Raw genomic sequence first — 27,452 nt, forward strand, 5'->3', positions numbered from 1 at the left:
TGCCGGAGACAAGCGGTGCCGGTGACTCCCCCGCCGCCGACACCCCCGGGCCGCCGGTCGCGGAGCAACGTATGGAGCGGGAGCGTCGGCGGTCGCCGGGCTGAGCCGCGCCAAGCGGCCGGGACGTGGATGCGGCCGGGATCTCCCGCCCCCGCCCCGCTGAGCAGGAGCTGCTCCCGGACAAGGTAGGGCCGGGGCGGGTGTGCGCTCGCGCCCCCTCCCGCTCTTCTTTCCCTACCCCAGCGTCTCCCCCAGCCCGCGCCACCTCCTTTCCATCTCTGCTTCGCGCTTCCCCCTGCTCCGCACTGACTCCTCTCCCTCGCAGTCCCGTTCCTCGCCGGTTCCGGCTTCGTACCGGCGCGCCCCAGGAGGAAACCGTTCCCGGGTGGCTCCCGCCGCTTTTAGGCGTCCCCGCTTCCCTCTGGCTTCCTTACCCTGGAGGAAGAGGACAGCGAAACCAGGAGCAGCATGTCTTTTTAGTCTCTTGTCCTGTTTCACCCCCACCCCCACGGGGCCCGGGGACATCCCCCCTCCTCGCTGCACCCCAACTTCCGGGGGAGCCCGCGCGGGGCTGATGTAGGCATTGGGAAGGGGCGTTTGGGGCCGGCGTCCTCACCTGGCTTCCACGGGCATTTTGGGGAGGGGGCCGTGTGTGATTTCTCACTCGCACCCGGTCACCCCACCCTCGCACTGCGCTGGTCTCGGTTGCCGCATGGGGAGATCAGGTGTTTTGTGAGCCAAAGAGCCGCCCGCCGCCGCTCCCCACCCCCATCTGCCTACCGCTGCCACCTCCGGGTCCCCAAAGGCTGGTTTCTGTGAAACTTACGGAGAACCTTTCGCGTTGACCTCTAAAAAATTGTTTCACGCCGCCGGCGTTGAATGATTAACTAGGCTGCTTGTCTGAGTCCTGGGGAGGGGGAGGGGTGGGTGCTGCCCGGAGCCCGTGAGGCAGGCCTTGGCCAAACACCTCGCTGGAAGGGTGGGCGTGGGGGCGCTCGGTGGGACCCCGCGGGCGGAGATCCTGGAGGCTGCCCCGGAACAGCAGGCGGACCCTCCTCGAGGTAGTAAAATCAAGTCTCCTTAATATCCAGGCCACGGTATTTTTCATTTAGGACCGGGGAGCCCCAGAACCCAATATCTCCCTACAAGTGTCAGGGCATGAAAGCTTATCTCTGAGATTAATACATTGTAAGCCCGGGTGGCGAGGAGGCTCCCTCTCCTGCTTAAAACTCAGGGATGGGGTGTTTGTCTTTGCTCCCCTATCACTCATGGCCTCGTGAACCTTCCCAATATCGTAGAAAGATAGTTTAGAACAATTATACCATATTCTTCTGCCCCTCCCTTGTTGGAGCCTTGCTGTAGATGGTAGATTGCCAAACCAGTTGGTGAATATGGGCGTCTACCTGTTACAACAAATTCTTCCGGTGTATTTTGCTTCGGGAGGTGGTCAACAGGGTCAGGATCGGGAGCAGGAAGGCTGGAGGGTGGGGGTGGGATTCGAGCCTAACCCAGCCGAAGGCTCCCGAGCCCAGCTGTCTCCTGGTTGCTCCCATGCGGATCTGACAGCTTACCCTGGTGGGAGGACAGGCTTGGGCGATCATCTTCCCACTGCCCTAGTTCTCACTTCTCTTTCTTTTGAATAGAGGTTATTAAGCCTGGTGGAATTTGGGAGAGTGTTACACACACAGTCCCTGGTCTCTTAGATTAGATTTTAAGACCAGGGAAGTACAGAACACTATAGAATTCTCTACAGGGGTAAACCTATCCCCCTGCCCAGCTTTGTGAATGTCTGTATCTTTGGCTCTAACGTTTGAAATAACTTGTTCATTTTGAAATACTGCTTTCCCCTTGGCTATCTCCCAGCAGCAGGGGGTCACTGATCTTAATTTCATGTGTGTTGATGAAAGGCCTGATTCTCCATAAAAGTTCCAAGTTCCCACCCTCACTGTTCACTGGTCTTGAATCTGCCACATATGATTCTGTGACCTTGGGCAGGTTGATCATCCCAGCCGTATTTTCCATAACGGGTTTTGGAAGTACCTGCTCTGCAGGATTGTTTTTGAGGACAAATAGGATAATGTTTGTCAAACTCCTGGCTCTGCATCATGGGAATTAAGAAGCACTTAATGAGTGGTGGTCATTGTGTAATCAGTATGGAAGTTCCTCTAGGCATCAACTTCCCTTTACCAAAAGCAGTAACTGGGAACCATTTAGATTGGTCTGACTGAGACTGAAATCAGCCAGATTTGGCAGATGCAGATGAAGTTTTTAAAATCCAAGAAATGAAGTAACCTTTTCATGAAAATAAGCATAATATGTTTGTAACAATTAATGATTTTTTTCCTGGGTTTCTTATGGATAGCTGAGTAATGGCTTGTAGTTTTGAAGAGTTTCTTGTTAAAAAAACACAATTTAGATTTCTCCAATTCTAAGATATTGCAGTTTTGCTAAAATAGGAAAGTGGAACTGATAATTCATGGTTGATTTTTCGTTATACAACTTGTTCAAATGTGTGCCTTTTAAATTTTAATTTATTATTATTATTATTATTATTATTTAAATTTTATTTTATTGGGGAGAGAGAGAATGAGAGAGGAAGCACAAGCAGGGGGAGGGAGAGGGAGAAGTAGATTCCCTGCTGAGCAGGCAGCCTGCCAGTTTGTGAACTGATGGACTGAATGACTGATGGACTCACTGACAAACGGAGGACTCCATCCCAGGACCTTGGGATCATGACGTGAGCCGAAGGCAAACACTTAGCAGAGTAAGCCACCCGGGTGCCCCCAAATGTGTGCCTTTTTTAGAGATGCGTTGGAAAAAAGGCAGTTATATCAGGAAATGAAGAGAATCTTAAAAAAAAAAAAAGGATAATTCTGCTTGTTGGTACAAAGCTAGGATGTTCTGGATAGAAATGTATGAGGCTTTTTAGCTGATGCAGGATATGAAAAAAGATGAATCCATTGTTTCTTAAAGAAACTTTGAAACTTCAAGTTTTTATGTTTTCTGGTAATGCTGGTTTGTTTTGTTTTGTTTTGTTTTTTTGTTTGTTTTTGAACCATAATTCAGGGATCCTGACCAGTGCTGTGAATGTGCCTGACGGGCGTACTCTGTTCTTAACATACTGGGTCAGTGCTTTTCATTCTAACTTGCTTAATAGCCACAATATTTGACTTTACTTAGTTTTTTGAATAGTTTTGTTGGACAGTTTGTTAAAGACTTTGACAATTAATAAATGCCAATGGTTACGTTTATAAACATTAAGATTCTTGCACCTGGGATAATACTTGGTTATATAATCTATTGCAACATGCCCAGTTGTAGTGTATAAGTTATAAATACTGGAAAATTCTCATAAAGGCCTTTGGGTCTTTTATGGAGATGCTCAGAGGGAACTAAAATCATTGCAATCAATGGCCTGGCAATTTTAGTGCATACAGAATGTTAAAACATGAATTAAACTGGGCTCTGACAATTTGAAAGTTGGGTTTCCTGGCTGACATCATCAAAAGTACCCAGGAAGGACCACAGCACATACAGCCAACAGGTGTGTAGGGACAGCTCTTTCCTCCCCCATACTCCTCCTCAAGGTGGGATAACTGTTAACTAGGTGCTTGCCAAAGATGTCTGCAAATTGTATGATGAATAAATTCCTCTCTCTGGAGAGGCAATTACCGTTCGAATAAGAGGTATAATGTGTGTGGTATAAGACTTCAAGAAAATTGATGTAATGATTTCATCATCACCTAGTGATGAGGCTTTGCTAGTCTGAACAGAACTTCGGTGGGAAGAACTTGTACTTGACAGAGAATTTGTTATTAGGGCATATGTGGTACAATTACACTACTGCTGGAAAAAGTTAATTGTACCAGTTTTCTGTATGTTAAAACTCTGAGCTGAGATTTTGCATGTACTGTATGTTGCCACTGCTGTGAACTTTATGTTCTTTGCCCATCAGCTTTGTCTCCTTGACTTTTTAAATTTTTGTAACAGAATTAAAATTTTCTTTAATTTTTTTTTTTTTAAAAGTAGGCGCTATGCCTAACATGGAGCTTAAACTCAGAACCCTGAGATCAAGAGTCTCATGCTCTACTGACTGAGCCCGCCAGGTGCCCCAAAATTCAAATTTCTTTTGAGAATATTGTTGATAAAGTTATACCACGTCTTGAAATATTTTGTGTGATTTTAGTTTTAGGTGTTTCTATAGATGTTACAATTATTTTCTGTGCATCTGTGAACATTCCTTTAGAGCAGGGTTTAAAATTGTATTCTGATGTGGCTACAGAGGGGAAATTCCCAGTAGCCAGGAAGTTGATACTTTCTACTTTTCATTCTGTGGCATTTAAAAACAGGCTTATTGTTCCAGTGTTTTCACTCTGATGTGATTAGGATGTACGTTGCTTCCCGGAATACTTTTAAAAAATATTATCTGAGGGAATCAATTCTAGAGTGTGGCCAGGTTTTGTCAGAGTGGTGGTTTAGTGGTTAAGAGTATGAACTTGGAGTCCATCTGATGAAGTTTTTTTTCTTTAACTTGAGTTGTAGCATACAGTAAAGTGTGAAGTGCTCTAATGTTGTGTGTGGCTCCTGAGTGTCTATCCAGCATCCCATTCCAGAATTAAACATTTTCCTTGCCCCAGAAGGTGCCTGTGCCCCTTCTAGTCAATATCCACCCAGTAGAGGGAAGTTTCATATCATCTTAGATGAGACTCCTTTCATATAGATTGGTTTTGCCTGCTCTTGAACCTAATAGAAGTGGAATTACAGAATCATACGTGTATAGTCTTGTGAAACAGACCTGGTTTTGAATTGGTTTTTGCCACTATGTGACTGTGGTTACTGTGACTAAGTTACTTAACCTCTCTGAGCCTCAATTTCTTCATTTGTGAAATGGGGGAGATGAAATTCTTATCTCAGATTTACTAGGAAGATTATCTAGCACTGTGCTTGAGGTGCAGTTTCCTTGTCCCCCTTTTATTTCTTTACAAAGGTGCTAACTAATTAAAGGGATGCCTGTGGGGGGGTGCTCAGTCGGTTTAGCGTCTAACTCTTGGTTTCAGCTCAGGTCATGATATCATGGGTCGTGAGATGGAGCCCCACTCAGCAGGGAGTCTGCTTGAGATTCTCTTTCTTTGCCCCCTCCTCCAACTCATGCATGTGTTGTCTCTCTCTTTCAGAATAAATAAATAAATCTTTTTAAAAAGTGGTAACTAAAGCAATTAGTTCTTCCTTGTTTTAATATGCTATTTCACCCTTAAAGTTATGTTGGTCTTTTGCTGAAAGTTAGAAGCCAAGTCTTTGTTGATTCATTGTTGATGTAGCTTTCAGCTTAAATAAGACATATTATGTTTTGATAACTGATCTCCTATTATTTTTTTAAATTATTTTACTTATTTTGGAGAGAGAGAGGGCAATTGCATGCAGAGAGTGGGGCAGAGGGAAAGGGGGAGAGAGTCTCAAGCAGAAATCAAGTCAGACGCTTAATGGACTGAGCACACAGGTGCCCCTCCTATTATTTTTAATTGACATTTTCTTTGTAAGTCATGAAATGACAGTCATTGAAATGTCCTGTTTAGAGCCAATCAGTTGCTGTGTCCTGCAAGTATATAAGCTATAAGCTAGGATGCTTATAAGTATAAGCTAGGATGCATTGGTGACTGTTCACACTTGATTATGAAATCTATGGAAGAGTTTAAATAAGAGGGAATGGTAAGTGGCTGGGGTATCCACAGTGTTTTGTGAAATAATTATTTCAGAAGTGAAAGCACAGGGCCAGTTGTTAGGCTCAGACAAATCTTTTAAAACATTTGCAGCTTATATATACTGTAAGCAGTAGTATATATTCAGTGGTCTCATGTTTCCAGGGTTTTGGTGGGCTTTTTGGATACTTTCTATTTTTGGAGCCATTCTTTAACTGTAACTCAGGTGGTCCTGTGGCGTTCTTTCTAAAAGACTTTTTTTCTTATGGTGTTTATTTGGGGGGGGGGGAATCAAAGTAAGGTAAAGGAAAATAACATTGTAACTGCTCTTAACTTGGTTTCGGTCCTTCTAGGTTCTTTTCTCTATATCTGTACACCTCTAGAATAGGCTTAGGAAAAACATATTGCTGATGCTTCAGGCAAAGTTAAAATGGATTGTGTGGGGTGGGCCTGCCTAGAGATATATCTGGCTGAGAGGGCATGAGGGTTTGAAGGTTTGGGTTCAAGTCCATCTTCACTGTGGCCCCTACTTGTGACTGTACCATGGGCATGCAGTCCCCCAACCCCCCCCCCCCCATCAGGACCCCAGTCTTCCAGATTACAGTAGAGAGAGAAAACCCGTCCTTGGGACCCCCTCCCCCTAAGACCTCAAGTCGTTGTATAATCAGATGAGCATTTTGTTCACTTAGCCAGCATGCATTAATTGAACATTTACTATACGCCTGCCTCTGTGCTTGGCCCCATGTGTGTTCTAGATAGGTCAGGCACAGTCCTGCCCTTGAGTTACCAGTCTCTGGAAACTCTAACCCAGAACTGATGAAAGGGTGCTCTTGTTGAGGTGCAAGCAGTGGGCAGTTTGGGGGGCAGCCAAGAAAGGCCTCCTGAGAAACTGGTGTTTGGGCTTAGCCCTAACGGATGGATTAATAACTTTTCGGAGGGCAGAGGCAGGTATCGCAGACTTGTGTCAGTGTGTCAGGGAAATAGCAGGTGATCCTGCTGGTTTGGAGGTCAGGGTGTTTAGGAAGGGGTAGTAGGCCATGGTGTAACCCCATTGACCATGCATCGGATGGCACTAGATAGTCATGGAGGTCGTGGGAGCCATGGAACATTCCCGCAGAGGGGATGAAGTGACATGTCAGGATCAGACTTGCATTTAGGAAAGTGAGCTTGAGCCTGATAGGTAGATGCAAGGCAGGTGTGTTCACAGCCCTGTGTCATTTTACAGCCTCCTGATGGAGGACTATTTCCCATTGCCCCTCAGCAGTCTCTTCTCTGAAAGAATGGGGAGGAATATGTACAAACTGAAATTACTTTGTAAACTTATCTGCTCAGAAACCTCCAGTAGCTCTTCCTCTCAGACTGAAGTCAGTCAGACTAAAGGCAGGGACTTCTGTCACGTCCCGGGCCCTTGGTTCAGTTGACTGTAGCCACACTGGTCTCTGCACTCTCCTGCTGCTGGCATTTGCAATGGCTGTTTCCTCTTCCTGCCCCACTCCTGCCACCTTGTTCTTACCCTTATCATCTGTGCTGTCCTTTATGTTTTGTCTGAGTTCTTGCCAACTGTATGATGATTGGCCATGTAACTTAATTCTTGGTTGTCTGTTTTAAACACTGCACAGTTAACACAGGTGCTTGGTACTTGTTGAATTCGTTCACTTTCTGGGGGAAAACTGGGTGCCCAAAAACCAGGCCAGGGATGGTGCAGGATTGAAGTATATGTATTTGATTTATTTGAAAGAGAGTGAGCGGTAAGAGGACTGATGTTTGTGGGATGGGGTTTGGAAACCAGTACAGGTAAGTGTGAAGGGGATGATCTACAGATATAGGTATGCTGGGGATCTTTTTAACATTTGGAACATTGGAAGTTGTAGTGGTGTCTCAGAGGGTTCAGGGGATGGGAGCAAGGGAAGACCCAGGAGTAAGCTTGAGCCCAAAACTGGGGAGAGCACCCGTGTGGGGGCATGAGGCCAGGAGCAAAGCTGTGAAGATGCAGGAGAACAAGGAAGAGAATCCGGGTTCAGTGGTCTTGAATTTGGGATGGGGTCAGTGTTAGATGCCCTGGGAAGTCAGAAGAGGTCAAGGACTAGGAAGATTCCAGAGGATGAAGGGAATTAGAAAGGTCTGGGCATGACAAGGAGCAGAACCTTTTCAGGATGTTGACAGAGAAGGGAAAGAGGGCCTTGTCCTTGGAGCTCCTGGGAGGAGGGAGAGCTTTGAAGGTGAAGAATGGAGAACCACCCTTGATACTGGACCCCAGGGGAGCATACAGTGCTGTCCCAGGGCACGGTAATCTTATGAGGGCTGGAGAGTGACTTACTGGAAAGGGGAGAAGTGGTCCTTGTGGAGAACTTGAAGTAGATTTTGGTGCTAAGAGCTGACTTAAAAAAAAAAAAAAAAAAACCACCCAAAAACCTTTGTAACCATGGCAACCCTCTTGCCTTCTGTTGCCTCCCCCACCCCCGCAAAATAGGGGAAAACCTGCACATCCTCACATGTTGATTGTTTAAATCCAATGCAGTCATGAATATGAAAGTGTTAACACTCCAGTAAGGTTATTTCTATGGAGCATAAACTTGCTAAGGTTTTTAATTTGTGCTTCAGAATTATGTTGTTTTTTATTTTCTTTGGAAAGCACTTAACATCCAGATGCTTCTCTGAAGTGCTTCTTTTTTGAGTCCTGATCAGAGAGTAATACAGTTATGTTAAAAACAAAACAAAACAAAACAAAATAAAACCTTCAAGTCTAGCTCTAGATTATTCGCTGGGAAGCCTAGTGATATTTGCAAAATCAAATATATTTATTTAGCATTGCAAGGGTCTAATTGGGTTGGTTACAAATACCATCATTTCTGAATATTTAACATTTGGAACTAACAAAATATATTTTAGATTTATTATCTTATGGCTGAATTTGATGTTTGTTTAAAAGGAACTTATGTAGCTTTTATTCTTAAAGTAAATGAGATGCAGCCGTTTTATTTTTCTTCTCTTCACCACATAAGGAATTATTTTCTTCAAATGAACTTAAAATATCTCTCATGAATACTCCTATTTTTAACCGAATGTTTGTCTCTTTTAAATTTTTTTCCTTAAGGTTCTGATGGATCCTTAAAAAAAAAAAAAAAAAATCCTCTTTCTAATGGAAATTTTCAAACCAGTACAGATAGAGAGAGGTATAGGATGAAGCCTCAGGTGGCTGCCACTGGTGTCAGTATGATGCCCTCTTTGTTTTCGTCCCTACCCCACACATGAGTAGGAGGCTGTGTGGGCACCACCCTGAGTGGGAGGACACATCCTGGTGGACCTCCGGGTCACCAGTTGGAGAAACAGAAACTATGGGGGTGTTGGGACTTCCCATGGAGAGGGAGAGGTGAGCAGAGGGTGGACGCTGGGCGATCACAGATGGCTACAGCCCCTGATATTTCCAAGTAGGTAGGAGCGAAGGTGACATTCACAGACATATTTAAAATTACATGATTTAAGCTGCTTGGTAAAAGAGGCCCGGTTTCTAAGCGGCTCTGCCCTTAGTTCATATGTTGAGCAAACATAATCTCTTTTATTTTGGCAACATAAATTTTTCTTGGCAGGTGGCCAAAGAAAGAAGTGTTCCCATTTCATCTCTTCAAATATGTGGACATACATCCTGGTCAGACAGCCCCCTTTTTAATAGAACATCTGGATAAAAGGCCAAAATGTCCGTTTTGAGGATGTGTATTTTCAGTCTATAAGATTTATTTTGATAACTTGAAAAAGCAACTTAAAAACAATCCTTAAGCTTTTAGTGACTTGAAATTTGCCATGTGAGGAGGGGAAAAAGAGTCAGGAAAGGGAAAGGAGTCTAGGAGAAGGGAACTGGGGCGGGGGCAGTTTGCTTGTTTGGTACCCCATTCTGAAGTTGCCACCCCAGGGTCACTCGTCACTAGACAGGTTGTCTTCTGGGATGAGGATGGTCCCTGACTGGAGGAGAGGTGGCATCCCAGGGAGAGGCCTGTTGAATTGGATACTCATGTGTGAGGAGCGGTGGCTGGCACTCGGATTGGAATGCTTTCATCTCTCAGTTACAGCACATGGTGGGGGGCGGTGTCTTGGTTCCACTCCCCCAAGGCTGAAGAGAGTGGGATCTTGGCTCACCTGGAACCGTTCCGGCTGGGAAGCATTGCTGGGGGTGAGGGGTAGGTTCTGGGTAACTAGCTCTTGGCATTCCTTTTGAGAGGTCCAGTTTTGGGGAACCCTGAGTGCTGGCAGGGAAGATTCAGTACAGGGCACTGACGGAGTAGAGGTTGTCCTCCTGATGGAGGCTGCGGCATTTGAACCCAGGTCTTCGAGGATGAGGCTAGGATTGAGAAGCTGGAGAATGGCCATGAAGCAAAGGTGGGGGAGGGGAGGACAAGGGTTGTTTTTATGGGGTGCAGGTGCTTGGGAGTTCTATGGGATGGGATTAGGAAAGTAGCATACTTGGATCTAGGATCAGGTCTTTGTGAGAGTGCTTAATGAGGATGGGGGTGCCTACCTCCCCTGTACCCTGACTGTGCCCACCACGCAGCTCCATGCTTGTCTTCAAGTTTGGTAGCAACAGGGATGGGAACCCATTCGGCATCCCAGTTCCTGCCACTCTCGTTCCCTTCACTGTCCATCTTGGGAACCTCGGGCCAGGTTTGGAAGCAGTTGACTTAACTCTAAAATGAGGATACCTCAGGAACTATTTCACAGGACTGAGTACCCAGTTGGGACCTTGGCATGCTTACTGGCACATGGACAGGCCCTCCGTGAATGGGTAGGGTCTGGTATGCGCTTGTTAGTCTTGTTATAAGGAGTGTCCCTGTGCTACCTCCATTGCATTCCTTCGTTTCTAGTCTCCCCACCCCCCGCAAGGTATTAGCTGTGTTGAGTCCTTAGATTTTAGTATAACATGATTTAAATCTCTGCACATGCCAATTCTACACAACTTTTTATGACTTTCATGCATGTTTTCAGAACAGTGAGTCAGGCAGTTAACTCAAGGCTGCTCCTTTAAGGGACTCTAAATGGGTATGACTGGAGTTCTGGAGGTTGAGGCTGAGGCATGGTACCTCATGCTCCTCGGTGGCACCTTCATTGTAACTAAGAGTACGTGCTCTTCACGAAAACGTGTCCCTGGGAACCTTCATCTTAACAGCCAAGAAATGGAGACTTCCCAAGGCAGTTTATTAACTCACTTAAGGTAACGAATGCCATTGGTGTTGATTTAAATATTAAAGTTACAAAAGGAGTCTAATATGCTATGTGCAATTTCAGTTTGCAGCATGTTCAAACAATATTTTCTTGATTTGGGGAGGTTATATTTTTATTTTAGAAGGAAGACAAATGGAAAATCTTATTTTGCAGGAAATTGATGGACATGCTCTCAAAGTCTACATTTCATAGAGTCAAAAACTCCCAAATATAATTTAATAAAATTGGGAAGGGCAGTGGTTGCTTCCAAAGTTTATCTGTGGAGCTTGTGGGAAGTGACATAGATAAATCTCTATGCCAGAGAAAATGGGAGATTGGATTTGGCTGTCCAGGTGCTTAGCAGTAAAGTGATCGTTTTAAAATAAAAAAGTTCTACAACTTTTTGTGGTCAACTATCACAACCCACGGAATTAAGTGGGGGGGGGGGTATGACGTAATTTTGAAAGTCAGTTTTAAATAAAACTTTGACGATAATCAGCTTTTAATTTTGTTAACATGTTGGTCTTTAGGTAAAACTTGCCTGTATTTTGACTATGTAAAAATGACAGTAATCTCTTTTCCAGTACTTCTATGAAAATATTCTCTCTTACCGATTTCATCAGCTTTTCCGTATAAAAGTGTCTGTAGACAAACGGAGCCCACATAGCAGGCACCAAATTACCTCCTCCCTTCCCTATCTTTTTACACCAAGCCATGCTGATGGCCTACTTATTTCCAGAAGCATTTATACAAGGTCATTTTGATAACTTAGTTTATATAATGGGATTCTTTTCTAGTCCAGTACTATAATTTATGCTTGTGCATTTTTATTAGTTTGTAATTGCCTTCCAACCCTTGGGTCCATGTTTCTTTATAGATTTATTTAATCATATTAGACTGTTTCCTGAGATGTCTTTAGGTTATGTACTGCATGGAGATGACAACCATTAATGCTTCCTGATGGCTGAGGGGTGAGACACTGAGGGGGAAGGCACTGGAATTGGAAAAAGCGTAGGACCCTTGGGAAGAGGAATGGCCTAGACTAACAAATAGCCAGGGGCCAGGTATGGGACTCTGGGGTGGGGGGCTAGAGAAAGATGGCCTGTGTGTGAAATTATTCAACAGTGACTTGTTTAGAGTTGTGTGTACTCTTGATCAAAAAGATAAAAAAAGAAACATTTTAGTTAGTCCTTGTTTCTTTATTGCTCCTCCCCTTTTACGTCTTCAGATTCATTATATTGTTTGAGCAGCAGACACAAGAGATACAAAAATGCATGTGGATCTGGCCCAGCCCCTGTCCTTGAGGCCGTCCACATCCTGTGGGTGTGTCAGACTTGTTAACAACAAGCGGATAAGTCAGATAAATGTGTGTGTTAGGTGTTCCAGCAGCAAAGGGGAAGTAATACAAACACGCCCAGGAGAGGAGGGGTTCAGGGAGGGTGCCCCTCTGGGCAGTGCTGGAGCAGCAGGCCTCTTCGCCTTTTTGTTATTTATGTTGAAGGCCTAGAATCGAAGCTGCAGACTGTGAGGAAAAGACTTTGTCACTAACAGTGATTCTCACTGCTGGACTCACTGTCCTGATTATGCCCTTGGCGGGGCATCTGCTAAGACTCTGGGCCTCCTGGTACCTTGGTTTCCTCTTCTGCAAATGAGGTGATTGGCGTAGATGAGCTATCAGGCCCTGGAGAGGAAATCCTTATGGCTTCTTTTTGATAATAAGCTTGGTCTGTGATCTGTGTGTATGGAGTGTGTGTGCTTGTGAGGGAGAAAACCAGTGAAAGGGTGAGATGATACGGTTTGTGGCCAACGCTTACTCTCTGGTCATCTTTTCTGACATGGGCTGGGGTCTTCTCTCCTGACTTCTGGACCAGCTCTGCACCAACCTGGAGCAGGGTACAGGGCCATGCTGGGATCCCTCACTTCAGGCTGTGCTGCTGGGATGAAAAGGCAACATTTTCTCTGTGTAAACAGATCTCACAAAGGGGTTTGCCTGGGTGAGTTTATGATTAGGCCAGTTTAGGCACCTGTCTCTCGTTCTTTAGCGTGGATAGTACCTGACCCTCACCTGCAGGGACTCCAACTCTGGTTGGAAAGGCACCTGCCTTACCAGACCAGGACTTCTGGCACCATGAACCATGAACCGGTGAACAGTTCTCAGCATGGGATTCTGTCTACAGGATTCCTTTCTCATGCTGATTGAGATTTTCATTCCTAAATTGTTTTTTTTAAGTCCAGCTTTATTTGGGGATTCTGGAAATCTTGAACTACAACATTAGGTGGTAGAAAGAGTGAGAGCTTAGTCTTGGGGTCAGGGTCCAGGGCCCAAATGCTGGCTCCACGCAGATTAGCTCCATAACCTCAGACTAATTGCTTCATACTTTCAAGCTTGCGAAGATTAAGTGAGAGGAGAACCACCGACATAGAAAAATGGGAAAGGGCATGAAGAGTAGGAAAACCAGGAAAGAAGCATGTGAAAAGGACAGTATAAATTAAAACAGGGAGATAGACTTTCTTTGTAAAGATAAAAAGAAGGACAGCGTCCACAGTCCACACATGGGTAGCTCCGTGTTCTTGGGTGTGTGGTGAAGATAAACCAATCTGGCCTTTCTTTTTGGTGGGGGATGGAAGGGGAGGAAAGGAGAATAATTGGATTGTTTACTTTCTCTCTGTAGTTTCCCAAAGGAAATAATAAGACAAAAAAGATGCATTTATGAGGTCCTTAATCAGTTTTTTTTGGTTATGTGGAAAATCACCAACAACTCATTAGTGATGATTGATAAGCCAGAACAAATGCCTGTGTCCCAGCAGAGATGCACGAGAGCTCTCCTGATAGGAGACAGACTGCTCAGATCATGCTCTTTCCTCTGTGAACTACATCTACTTTACAGAAATTAAATCTCAGTGGGGCACCTGGGTGGCTCAGTTCATTAAGTATCTGACTTGATTTGGGCTTTCGGCTCAGGCCATGGTCCCAGGGTCATGGGATCAAGGCCCACGTCAGGCTCTGTGCTGGGTGCAGAGCCTACTGAGGATTCTCTCTCCCTCTGTCCCCTCCCCCTCCCACTGAAACTAAAAATCTCAGTGAATTCAGGAGCCAGCTGTGTTTGTTGTCAACACAGACATCCGTTTAGAGTTTTTCATTGTCCCTTATTTTATATTCCTGTATGATTTAATCCATTTTCCTCTCTTTATTTTTTTACATAGAGGGCCTGTGAAAGAAAGAGAACACATTCCAGCAGCCTCTCTGGTGGCTGCACTTGTTCAGTGAGGCACAGATACCAGTCCTCTTCTTCTGGGTAGAGGCCCTGGGCCCACCAGCACTCATTTCCTCTTCCCAGTGTGTCCTCCAAGCCCACAGACTGGCCGGGTTACCTCTGCCTGCAGACACCCTGTGCCCCTTCAAGTCCTGCCTTCACCTCTGCTGTCCGCTAATGAGCAGTTACATATATTCACTGTATCAGATCCATGTTTTATAATAACCCTTTCCTCCTGACTTCAGACTCAGAAAAAAGTATGCTTGGAGATGAAGTTGGATTGGTGACTTAACGGATGGAGAACTTGGGCCAGTTTTTGACTGTTGCATCTCAGCTCCGAATTCACCCTGTGTTGCCTGATACATGAAAATAGATCAGGGACTAAAGATGTTTTACCTTCACCTTCTGTAAGTGAAGGCTCTGAAGAGGATTTTGCAGAAGTATGGGATTTCCTTCCTGGTCTGGAACCGGGTTCTGGTAGAACCTGCTGTACTGTACTCCTAGGGACCTGTAGGGGGGTCATGGCTTTTTCCAACTCTGGCAGCAGTGCTGGACTGGAGGAGCCTGGGCTCACCCGAGGTCACTGCTTCTCTGCCCCTGCTTATTAGCCCCATGTATATTCATACTGGAGCCCCCAAACCCTGGCCATTTAGTGAGCTGGCCACCTGATCTTTGTGCCAGGCTGTGGCCACAAGCTGGCTCTGTCTCAGCCATACATTGACATGCTAACCTGCAGTACAAGGGGGTCTCCCACTGCCTGTTTCTGGCAGCATCCTTGACTCCATGTGCATGGTGACTCCCTCTGCATGCCCACCCAGCAGTTTCTACAACTTGTTTTCTCTCATTTTCCTGATGGGGACCTGTGTATTCCAGGCTTTGTGACTGCACCCCAGAGGGTTGTTCCTGCTTTCCTGGGCACTGGCCTGTCTTTGGCCTGGGAATGCAGGAACTTTTCTGCCATCCATACCTTCTCAAATAAGCTCTGAACGTCTCTTCTGCGTTTGTCCTTTTTCCAGTACTTTTCATCTGCCAAAGCTTACTTGTTAGAATTCTATTCCATCTTTATTGTTACTCACCAGGTTCTGAAACTTGTGCTTAAATTTCTGTGTGATTTCTGCCTCCTGGTTGGACCCAGACTGAAGTACATCCATGTAACCCCACTAAGCAAACAGAAGGATGGATCAGAGAGAAATCTCAGGGTTTCTCTGAAGGGCTGTTGAGAGCCTGCCAGACTGTACTATTTGTACGTAGGTCCCGGAGCTTGGAGTGGAAACACTTACCAAGGCATAGCCATGTACAGCTCTTAACATGGGCTTCCAACACACATTAAGCGCCATAGGAATGGGGTACCTGGGTGGCTCAGTCAGTTAAGCATCCAACTCTTGATTTTGGCTCAGGTTATGATCTTTCAGGGTCATGAGATTAAGCCCCGCATTAGGACTCTGCACTGGGCAAAGAGCCTGCTTAAGATTCTCTCTCTTTCTCAAAACAAAACAAAACAAATCCATAGGAAACAACTGCCTGCCTTCCAGCATTTCTTTTCTAAGATGATAGCCCACCTTAGGGAAGTGGGTACCCCTTGGATTTTTTTTTTTTTTTTTTTTTTTTACCCCTTGGATTTTAAGTCTGTGCGAAGGCCCTTCCTTCCTTGAGGCATGTTTGCCCTGGGCCTGTATTGTCATGGTCTTGATGGGGGTAGCAGTTGCTCAAGGTCCTCCCCTTGCCAGGAAGGAGGTGTGGAGGCTCCCCTATTTGGGGATAGGACAGAGGTGGGGTCTGCTGCAAGAGGAGAGGCAGAGCCCTCACCTGGAAGCATGTGCACTCCCTGCACATAGGGCACGCCCAGTCAAAGCACACCCAAGTGTGTTGCCTTTGGTGGGTCTGGGCTGACTGTGGCAAATCAGGGCCTGGGCCATAGTGTCCATCCCCATTTACTGCTTTAGATCCTGTTCCCAAACTCCTAGATTTAATACAGACTCACTACTCCTGAAATTCATCTCTCTCTTAACACTAGAAAAAAAATCCTTTAAATCTTCTTCTATTGTACTTTGAAAAGGGGAATTTATGTAAATATGTGTGTGTGTCATTTGCCATCACTAAGTGATTTTCCAGTGTCATATACACTCTGGAGAAAAAATGTATATGTTTTAATCCAGTTCCTACTGACTATCTCACTGTATTCAATGAACTTGACCAGATGACCAAATATCTGTCCATTTAGCAAATGCAGAATGACTCTCAGGTGCCATGTGCTGGGGTAATGGTGGTATTGTGTGAAGACCTCAATTATGGACTATGCCCAGGTCAGGCCAGCATGATCAGGAGAGGATGCCCTAACCTTTGGGAGCTGGATGCACTAGCCAGGACGTGAAATTCATTGGAATGAATTTGTTTGAAAGGAGTAGATGTTCGAAGGCCTAGCAAAAGGAAGGCACTCTACAGATGGCAGAGCAAAGCTGAGATTTTCTGGAAGAGAAATGTGTTTGCTGTGTTTACATGTTCCAAGTGTGAAGTGTGGATGGTGTGGAGATGGGGGATGTTGGCTGGAGATGGTGGAGAGAAGCCCGAATCATTATCATGTGCCCTGGCTGGGACCAGAAGGGCATGTGAGTGAGAGGACTGAGGCTGGTATTTAGGCTGGGGCATATCACTGGGCAGGAGACCTTGTAGAAGAGGGGAAGAGACCATGAGGCCCTGAGCTCTATGGAGAGGAGCTTTAGAAGACAGCACAGGTGGTTAACGCCTTGAGCGAGCAGTAGCCTGCCGGTGGTTGTCAGACCAAACGGGGTGGCGGGGGGACAGCATGAGCAGGGAGAGCATGTGTGCACAGGGGACTAAAGACTGAGTAGTTGGGGAAGACGCTGTATTTGGGAGTCTGCTGGGAAGTAAGGCAGTAGGCTGTCACAGTAGCCATTGTGGCTGAGCCTGAATAGAATAGAGGAAAGGTGACGAGGAGATGTGTGTCACATGGAACACAAGATTCGGCTGCTGGTTGGACAGGGAGAGCATGGTGAAGCAACAACAGTTCAGAGTAATTCTGGGGTGTACATCCAGGTGCCTGTGAAATTGACCCATTACAAATAGGGGACCTAGGAAGAGGGACCCTACAAAACATTAAGTGGCTAATATTTGGAGTTAATTGGCTCAACCTGTGGTCTTACTTTTGGAGGTGATGTTTAAGGTAGTGGGTAGATGGGTTTCTAGAGAGGGAGAATTATAAAAGGCGCAGTGAGTGACAAAACTTGAGAAATGTGCTTAGTGTTGGAAGAATCAGAACCCTTGAAGGAGAACTACTGAATGTCCATTGAGTGGTAGACAACAGACTGGAATGGTATGTTATATCTTCCCCATTGTACAAATGAGGAAACAGACTCAGAGAAGTCAAGTAACTTGCCCAAGGTCACACAGCTAGCTAGAAGGTAACGTAACCAGAATTTAATTCTGGGCTGACTCCAGATGCCTGGCTGACCTTCAAAATGAAAATGGATCTGGAACATTTCTATCCTTAAACATCTACTAGGCTTGTTTTATCACTCCATACTCTTTTTACACTAAACTTCTAAAACTCTGTCAGTTTGACTGAAGGCAGGGTCAAGATGGCCTCTGGGAGGATTAATTCCCTGTCATCATTTGCAAAATTTTCTTCTTTCCCCTTTTCTGAAAGTTCTGTGCATGTTTATTTGAAGAAGGAACTTAGTGATAATTTTATTTTAAGTGCTAAATACTACTTGAGAACATCAGCCATGCTGGGCTTTGGGGAACTATAATCAGTTGGGGACGAGAACATGTCCTGCCAGACACTTTCATGTATAATGTTGCCTGTGGGGGTGTGTGGGTGAGCAGATTCATTATATGTTCTTTTCCCTTTTAAGTACTAATACTATGAACCAAATCCCTTGCATGTAGCTGGTAGTTGTTGCATGACTTAGTGATTAGAATGCAACATCAGAGATATATGCATGTCCTCTCTCTGTGTCAGCTTCTAGGGGAGGTTAAGGGGGAAGTCCTGGGTTTGGCTGCCCAGCCCTGTCAAGGACCCAGGCCGGGCTTCTTGCTACTATGAAGGAACAAGTTCTAGGTATGGCCCAGCTCTTCTGGTCCCACTGAGCTGCTTTCCTCATACCCTGGTCACCCCACTGTCTGCATCAGTGCTCAAAGCTGTTCTCTCCCCTAGAACCGCTTAGCTGCAAACTGTCCCTGTCTCTGTTTATCAGAGCAGAGCTTGGAAAGGTCTGGCAGTGACCAGGCAACAGATGGGAGCAGCCTGGGAGATAAAGATTTAGGAAAGCCACTCTCCCCAGGATCCTGGAGGGTGGGGGAGAGAAGTGGTCTGTGGAAGGATGTGCCTGTTCTCCAAAGCGTGTACGGACATGTTTTCCCCGCTCTCGTGGGATGGCAGTGGGCTTGGGCTCTTTTCCCCTTGAGGATTGTGTGTCTGATTTGTGTGAGAGGGTGAGCAGGAAGCAGGAACTCCTGGATACAAAGGCTGCTAGCCCTTACCATGGTTGAACCAAGAGACTGGATTTCCAGCCTCCTTGCCTCAGCCTGACTGGACAGGGCTGGCTGCTCATCTTATGCAATGGTCACAAGAAAGTCCTGCCTTTCTTTGTAACCTTGTCAATACTGCAGGGCTGCGCCAAGCACAGGTTTTGGGTCAGGCCAGGTGTGATTGCTGGCTCTGTCCCTGACTAGCCAGTGGTAGCCACCTCCCTGAGCTCCTTGGCTCTGAGTTTGTGTGTGTGTGTGTGTGTGTGTGTGTGTGTGTGAGAGAGAGAGAGAGAGAGAGAGAGAGAGTGTGTGTGTAAATGTCCGGGAGTCAGAGTTTTGAGAATGACTTCTCCTGGCCACATTAAAATGTTTTCTGGCCAGCATTTTGTTTCAGTGTTTCTAGGACTTTCAGAATTGGAGGAGACCTTTTAGGATCATCCCATTCCATGGTTCCCACTCTAGTCTCCCTGAATGAAATACTGGAAATGCATGGACTGCATATTGGGAAACAAAATGAGGTATGTGAGGTGTTTTGCCCAGAATTTGGCTTATACATAGTTGTTAATCAAGTTTACTTATTTACTACCCTGCCTCCCATATCTGATTTTGACTCATGGTAGTTTTGTAGGTTCAAAATTATAAATGTAAAGCTTTAAAATATTTAATAATTTTAAAGGAGATTAACCATGGAAAATAAGACTAATGTCCCATTAGTCATAACCCTGTGCAGCAGTGTTCACTTGTAGCATGGTTTAAGCTGCTTGGGTTTGAATCCTGGCTCTGCCATTTATCAGCTGTGTGACCTTGGGCAAGTTAAATCACCTCTCTGAGAGTACCTGCCTCATGGGATTGCTGGAGCCTGGCAGGTACCTCAATTTTTATTAAAACAGGGTATATGTGTTCATAGTCCTTTCTGATAGATGGCTTCAGATAAATAGCACAGGCTCAAGGAAAGCTGTCGGGTTGGTTAGGGTTGGATGTTGTCCCTAGAGCCTCTTCTGATCCCTGCGAGGTCCATTACAGTGATGGAGTGACTGTGGGGCTGAGGCCATGACACAGGCAGTCGATGTGTGTGGTCAAGGCTATTCAAGGACAGACATGGTAAGGCAGCATTAAAGAATGTTCAAATAACCTACAATCTTACCACCCGATTAAACCGGCTTTAGTTTTGTGTGGTTATTTTATCTGGATTTTCACATAGTTTAAGCATAACATCTGTGCTATTTTGTAATCCATTTTTAGCTAACAAGTGTATTTTTCCTGTTTCTACCTCGCTTTTCTAAATATTTTAATTGCAAAATAAAGAAGGAAGTTCTTTTCCATTAAGCAGAACTAACTGAAGTGTTTCAGAAATTTCAAAACTGTTCAGTCCTTATAGGGGGTGGGGAGACCTCACTCCCAGGCACAAGGTGAAAAGCTAAGGTTATTCTTTGTTTGCATATGGGATTTTCTCCTCTTTCTCTTGCTCACCATAAGAATTCTGTGTTTCATAGTAAGGGTTGTATAACAACTTCCCCAGCTTTGGGGTAAGTTTTCTTACTCAAATTCTTTTTAAGCAATGTAACTTCCTGCTCAGAAAAAGACATGTATTGGTTTTATGTCTGCAATGGGAATATTTAGTCAGATATTCAGAGGGCTTTTTCCCACAGATATTTTTATGGGGTCACTGTTTCATCCTCCTTTCCATGAACTTTGGTTTGTTGGAAGAGCCTGCCAAAAGCCGAGTTCTCATGTGAGGAACCATGCCCAGGTCACAAATAAAAGACGACATTTAAACTAGATGGAAATGTATAATTGAGAATCTCGGTTTTCCCATCCTTCCGTCTCAGGTTGGAAGAAATGCACTGAGCAAGTAGTGGTGAGAGTTAGCCTAAGCTGCATGTTTGGGAATTTGGACCTGGGAAGGCTGGCCCGTTCTCAGAAGGGGTGCTGGAAGCTTCTTGGCACTCCCATTTCCCTTTCTTTGGAGAGTCTTGGTAATGATCAAATGTACCTTGGGTCCATTTGAGCTAACAAAGAGTATTTTCCTGTGCTTTGGGTTTTTTTTTAGTCTTGAGCCAGCCCTTGAGACTTTGCTATTGACCTACCTGGGTCGGGTTACAAGAATGTGGCCATGCCTTGTAGAAAAAGGAGATCCAAGGAGCCCTGGGTTGGGAACCAGAAAGCTGCTTCTTGTCACCCTCATGTATTTATGAGGTATATTTAGGCAGCTCAGTTAACCATCGCTGGGCCTCCATTTTTCTCACTGTTAAGGGGCTGTCCTTTCAGCTTCCCTTAGGGGATGCAGATGAGAATTGCACAAGAAAATGTTCTGCAGTCTGGAATCCTTGGGCAGATGGAAGGTGGGGTTGGTGTCCCTTTGAGAACCACAGAGCCCTGTGTTGGCTGAGGTGATGGGAAGTCCTGGCTGGGTCTTGATTGTGGAAATAAAAGCCTGAATTGCAATGGATGAAGTTGGAAATTTTGCCAGAAAACACGTTTTCTTCAAAGGATTCCCAAAAGAAGGAATGGTGCTTTCCATGAGAGAAACCTCAGACCATCACTTCAGACAGTTATGGTTGGATTCCTGCCCCATAACCTGAACATACTACGAGCTCATTTATCTGGAATCATCTCACATATTATTCACCCGGAATCTTCCCCTAGGAAAATCAGCTCACAGGTTCAGAACTCGTTATGTAGAGTTCTGTGTTTTCCTATTTTCTTCCTTAAGCTGACCTCTCTTACTCTAGAAATTTCAGAAATAGTCTGCAGATAGCCATATTCCTTTTTTCAGTTGAAAATTTCGGTAGTTAGCTGTTCACAGTGTGTGCTGTTTTTTCCCCGAGTACTTTCCAAATCTTCCTCATTGTGGGATTTCTCCATTCATCCTCATACTTGTCCTTATTGCCCTCGCTTCAAGCTGTTTACACGAAGCACCCAAGACATAGAGATCAGAGATATAGGGTCAAGAGCTACTGTAGCTTTAGGAGAGTTAGCCCAATTTAGAGAGAATTGGTTGTTTTTAAAAACCATTTTGTCACATCTAAAAGCCAAAAAAACAAAACAAAAAAAACCCCAAAACTAAACCCTTAAAATTATGATTTATTTTCTTAAAAGATGGCTGTTTCTTTACGTGTATGAAGTACCCGTACAAGTACATTCTGAGTGTCCATTTGAGTTCTCTTCTCCTTCTAAGTAAGGCCTAGAACAAAAAGGTTTAAGTTGCCGAAGGTGTATGGAACTGAGACCTTCAGTTTATTCCTTAGGTTTTCCCAAAAGCTCATTTGAAAGGAGCCTGACCTAAGGAGGGTGCGGACCCTAGACTTGGGTATGAGTGTTTGAATTATTCAGGTTGTGTGTGCCTTGGGGCCCTTTCAAACTGGAGTTAAGGAGTAGGAAATATCTTGTGGGTTTAACTTCCTTCTCTGGAGGAGGTTTAAGAAGGCCCTTTCTTGGGGCACCTGGGTGGCTCACTCGGTTGTGTCCAACTCTTGATTTCAGCTCAGGTCATGATCTCAGCGTTGTGAGATGAAGCCCCACCTTTTGAGAGTCTGCTTGAGATTCTCCCTCTCCATCTCCCTCTCTCCTTCCACCCACCCCGCCTCTCCCCTGCTTGCTTACTCTCTGAATATATAAATATCTTCTTTAAAATAGGCCCTTTCTTGGTGGCTCAGTGGTGGGTTTCTTCAGGGGTGGAGATAGGTAGTGGTTGAGAAGTGAGGGGAGAAATGGGATGGTGATGGGGGCTGCTAACTGGGTGAGCTAAGAGCACCCACATAACTGTCATCTGTCGTGTTTTCTAGTTAATGCAAAAACTTTAGGAGTGGGAGGGCATGGGATGGGGCTTTTCTTTTTTTAAACACCTTTTACTGTTGTGTCTATAGCCAAAGCTATTTAGCAGTGGTAAACAGAGGCAACTAGATAGGGATCTACTAGACAGATCTTAAGAGACATAAAAGAATTTGTGAATTCCAACCCATCTAATCTGGGCTGTCAGGCCTGTGATAACTTTACAGCATTCTTAGCATGCCAAATACTTCTACCTTGGGACTATTTGTTAAAACCCAGTAAACTTAAAAATCCTCTTATATTAAAGAAATAATAAACACTATCCTTAATTAAAATGGGCACCCAGCTTTGTTTCTAGAGGTCAGAGGAGAGTGGCTACCATTTGACTAGGTGACCTTGGAATCTCATTGACTTGGTGGCTTTGGAACCCAGCTCTGCCCTTAAGAGTAACTTCTTTAAATCTGTTTTCTCAAGTATAAAACGAGAATAAAAGTAATAACACCTACTTCATAGATTTACCATATCAAGGAGGATACTACACCATGTCTGGAATGTAACCGTTCTTAGGAATTCTTTTTTTTTTTTTTTTTAATTTTATTTATTTTTTTGACAGAGAGAGAGAGAGATCACAAGTAGGCAGAGAGGCAGGCAGAGAGAGAGGGAAGTAGGCTCCCTGCCGAGCAGAGAGCCCGATGCAGGGCTCAATCCCAGGACCCTGAGATCATGACCGGAGCCAAAGGCAGAGGCTTTAACCCACTGAGCCACCCAGGCGCCCCTGTTCTTAGGAATTCTAAGTATAGATTCTCAGTTGTAGAATTAACCTGATAAGAAAATTCCTTATAGTGTATTGCCATTCCCACATTTTTGGGTTGTCTTTTAATGTCAGGCTTATCTAAATGTTTCCTCTTATTGGTCATCGATCTCTATAGTGCTAGAACTCTGAAGCTGTATCCCCCACAAACTATTTTGTTGCTTTCTCTTCTTTTCTTCTGTTGGCCACAGCCTGGAATCTATTCTTGGCCTTTGATATTTCACGAAAATGCCATTTTCATTTCCCTTTTTCATTTTGCTATAAACAGCAGAGCTCTTAAGTATGTAGTTTGAGTTTTGACAAATGTATACATCCATGAAACCCTCATCCAGGCCAAGACATACACAGTACATTTCTATGCCCTGGAAAGTTCCCTCCTGCCCCTCTGTAGGCAAAATGTCAATCCCTATCATTTTCACATTTTCTCACATTTCTAGGTCCTAGATTAATCTTGTCTTCTTGAACCTGACATAAATGGAATTTCAGGTCTTCTTCTTTTGTTTTTGATTTTATCTGAGAGAGAAAGAGAGCATGAGCATGAGGAGAGGGTGGGGGTGGGAGAGTGGCAGAAGGAGAAGCAGGCTTCCTGGTGAGCAGGGAGCCTGCTGTGGGGCTCCATCCCAGGACCCTGGGGGAGACTCAACGCACTGAACCACTCGGCTGCCCTGAGGTGGTGGTCTACTTCTCCTTCTCCTTATTCTTTTATAAATACTTATTTGTTTCTTTGTTTGAAGTAATCCCTATACCCAGTGTGGGGCTCAAACTCAGGGCTCCTGTGACTGAGCCAACCAGGCTCCCCCTCCCCGAGGTCTGTCCTTCATGCACAGTGTTGTGGTATTGCTGCTAGTAGAAGTCATTTCCTTTTTATTGCTGAGGGTTATACCACGGTTTGTTAATCCATTCCTCTCTTGATGGTATTTCAGTCATTCTCAGTTTTGGGCCAGTCGGTTAAAGCTGGTATGAGTCTTACCATTTTCTGAATATTTAATAAGGTTAGTGTCTCTTCCACTTAGTAATCCTGCAACCCTGGGCAAGCATGTTAATCTTTCTCCCTTGACTTGGTTTCATCTGTCAAATGGTGGGTTGAGAAACAATTCAGGGTGGGGACCACCATTTTCTAAAAAATGAAATAGAAGGAAATGGAGAATTTTGTGAATTACATGGCAACTCATACTTTGCAATGCACCTATAAATACATGTGTGTACTGGGTCACAATATAAAATGTATTTGCTATAAATTGTGAGCAAATCAGTTTGCAACACACTGATTTGTATGTTTGTTGTTATAAGCAAGGAAGTTGGACATCTGTGAAGTTTTTAGTAGATGTGTGTCTTTGCCCTCAGGTATCTTACACAGCCACACTATTTATAGTCACTTATGTACTCCTTGCTATGGACCAGCCACTGTGTCCAAATCTTTACATATAAAATCGTAGCGCCCTTACAACCATCCTGTGAAGTGGGTTATTGTCCCCATTTTATAGATGAGACTTCCTATCAACTGAGACATTAGCTACACAACTTTCCCACAGTCACAGAGCTAGAATGGTAGGGCCATGATTTGAACCTAGGCAGTACAGGTCGAGAATCTGGCTTCTAAACCACTATTCCAGAGAAGATAAAGACAAAAAGTCAAGTGACATATGTCCACAAATGCAAACTAATAATTACCTAATTAATACAGTGCTCCTTTTTATTACAGATATGAGAAATGAGTGTTGGACGTCGAAGAATAAAATTGTTGGGTATCCTGATGATGGTTAATGTCTTCATTTATTTGATCGTGGAAGTCTCCAAAAGTAGCAGCCAGGAAAAAAATGGAAAGGGGGAAGTAATAATTCCCAAAGAAAAGTTCTGGAAGATCTCAGACCCCCCTGTGGCCTACTGGAACAGAGAGCAAGAAAAGCTGAACAGGCGGTACAATCCCATCTTGAACACATTGGCCAACCAGACAGGGGACGTGTACGGGTTTTCCAACATAAGCCATCTAAATTTTTGTGAACCTGACCTCAGGGTCATGTCAGTAGTTTCAGGTTTCAGCAATTTGCCAGACAGATTTAAAGACTTTCTGCTGTATTTGAGATGTCGAAATTATTCACTACTTATAGATCAACCAGATAAATGTGCAAAGAAACCCTTCTTATTACTGGCGATAAAGTCCCTCATCCCACATTTTGCTAGAAGGCAAGCAATTCGGGAATCTTGGGGCAGAGAAACCAATGTGGGGAACCAGACGGTAGTGAGAGTCTTCTTACTGGGTCAGACCCCGCCGGAGGACAACCACCCAGACCTGTCTGACATGCTGAAATTTGAGAGTGAGAAGCACCAAGACATTCTTATGTGGAACTACAGAGACACTTTCTTCAACCTGTCCTTGAAAGAAGTGCTCTTTCTCAGGTGGGTGAGCACTTCTTGCCCAAATGCCGAGTTTGTTTTTAAGGGTGATGACGATGTTTTTGTGAACACCCATCACATCCTGAATTACTTGAATAGCTTACCCAAGAACAAAGCCAAAGATTTGTTTATAGGTGATGTGATTCACAATGCTGGACCTCATCGGGATAAGAAACTGAAGTACTACATCCCAGAAGTTGTTTACACTGGCGTCTATCCGCCTTATGCCGGGGGAGGCGGCTTCCTTTACTCTGGCCACCTGGCCCTGAGACTGTACAATATAACTGACCAGGTCCTTCTCTACCCCATTGATGATGTTTATACTGGAATGTGCCTTCAGAAGCTCGGCCTCGTTCCAGAGAAACATAAAGGCTTCAAGACATTTGATATAGAAGAGAAAAACAAGAATAACATTTGTTCCTATGTAGATTTGATGTTAGTACATAGTAGAAAACCTCAAGAGATGATTGATATTTGGTCTCGGTTGCAAAATGCTCATTTAAATTGCTGAAATGTATACAGACTAAATTTTGCCTAGAAAGACCTATCTTGAATAGTTCCCATGTTGTGTTCTTTCACATTAGGGGTAACTTCTATGTTAAACCATCAAAATTGCCTTTATTAGTAGTATCCATTTGAGGGCCTCTCAGCCCTCCAGTGTGGTACTTTCTGAAGAGGGAAAGCAGATTATAATTTTTTTTATGGAGGATGTGGTGGGATGATTGGTTCTGACCCTTCCTATGGCTAATGGCCATTATTTTCTAATTTGCCTCCCTTCTCGTCTGAAATCATAAGCTTCTGGAATTTGACCATTTTAGGTTGTTTATTTTTTACCCTCATATGATCATATCCCAACTTTCCATTATAATGAGTGAATTATCTGCAATTTAGATGTTTATAAACAAACATCTTGGCTACGAAGACTTTGTTGTATGTGATCTAGCGGTTTTTGTTGACTGGAACTCCATTTATTTTCATGAAATTTGGATGAATTTTTTAAATTGCCTAGAAAAATTAACCTCTGTCAAAATTTTCCACCACCCCAACAGTATTTTCTTGTGTTAAGGTCAGTTAATTTTGAAGAATTAGAATCACTGTGTGACATTTATCCACTTTACCTTGTTATGGTCTTCGGGCCATAATAAGGAGAAAGTTTAACTGCTCTTGTATTTGTTTTGATGGGTGGTATCATGATAGTTCTCAGATTTTATTGTTTGATGGTAATGAGTAGGATTCTGTAACGGTCAACTGAAAATTGAATGGACCCTGGCGACATATTGTGCTTATGATTTTTCAGTGTGGACCAGGAAAGCGTATGTCATTTCTGAACTTTAAAGTGAAAAGATGGGAACTGCAGACCTTCTCATGAGTGGATTGTCAGTTTAAAACTCCAGGATTCTATTCTTGCCATATTTTCACATGCCGCTTACACAAAATTATTCTGAGTAGTGACTGCTTCCCTGTCTCAGTGTAGAAGTGCCTGTGTTTTTATTTATTGTTCAGATCAAAGACCAAAACATTTTCTTAAATATATTTTGTGTAATATTTTATTTGTATACAGTGTTGTTGATGAAATATTTAACTAGAGCATGGTATTTTAAGTGCTAAGGTGTAACATATGTTAAATAAAGCTAACTATTACTTTTGAACTTTAAAATTGGGCTTTTTTGTGGGGGAGAGGGGCTACAAACTACTAGAGTTGATAAAATTCTGCCAAACTGTTGCTTACATATACTATCTTGTAACATGCTTTATTGAAATATTTTTGTGTTTATAGAGATGATGCTTATTACGACATGTGATACTGGAGACTGTAAGAGGATGGAAATAAAGTCACTGTATTTTTAA

General features: G+C 44.1%; 1 protein-coding gene across 3 annotated transcripts; it reads left to right on the plus strand.

Annotated features, from left to right (window-relative positions):
* Positions 1-48: 48 nt before the first annotated feature.
* Positions 49-27,452, plus strand: B3GNT2 (UDP-GlcNAc:betaGal beta-1,3-N-acetylglucosaminyltransferase 2). 3 transcript variants are annotated; one of them, XM_013051086.2, is made up of 3 exons: positions 49-185; positions 19,010-19,146; positions 24,913-27,452. In XM_013051086.2, exon 3 carries the CDS (start codon positions 24,922-24,924, stop codon positions 26,113-26,115), a length of 1,194 nt encoding a protein of 397 aa, XP_012906540.1. In that variant the 5' UTR covers positions 49-185; positions 19,010-19,146; positions 24,913-24,921; the 3' UTR covers positions 26,116-27,452. The 3 variants fall into 3 exon arrangements, with proteins under 3 accessions (XP_012906540.1, XP_004742095.1, XP_012906539.1); XM_013051085.2 differs by lacking the exon at positions 19,010-19,146 and adding an exon at positions 3,067-3,125 and having other exon boundaries at positions 80-185; XM_004742038.3 differs by lacking the exon at positions 19,010-19,146 and having other exon boundaries at positions 52-185.

The sequence above is a fragment of the Mustela putorius genome, unplaced genomic scaffold (assembly GCF_011764305.1).
Source record: "Mustela putorius furo isolate JIRA1106 unplaced genomic scaffold, ASM1176430v1.1 tig00000224_pilon_pilon_pilon, whole genome shotgun sequence".
In the NCBI taxonomy this organism is placed as follows: Eukaryota; Metazoa; Chordata; class Mammalia; order Carnivora; family Mustelidae; genus Mustela; species Mustela putorius.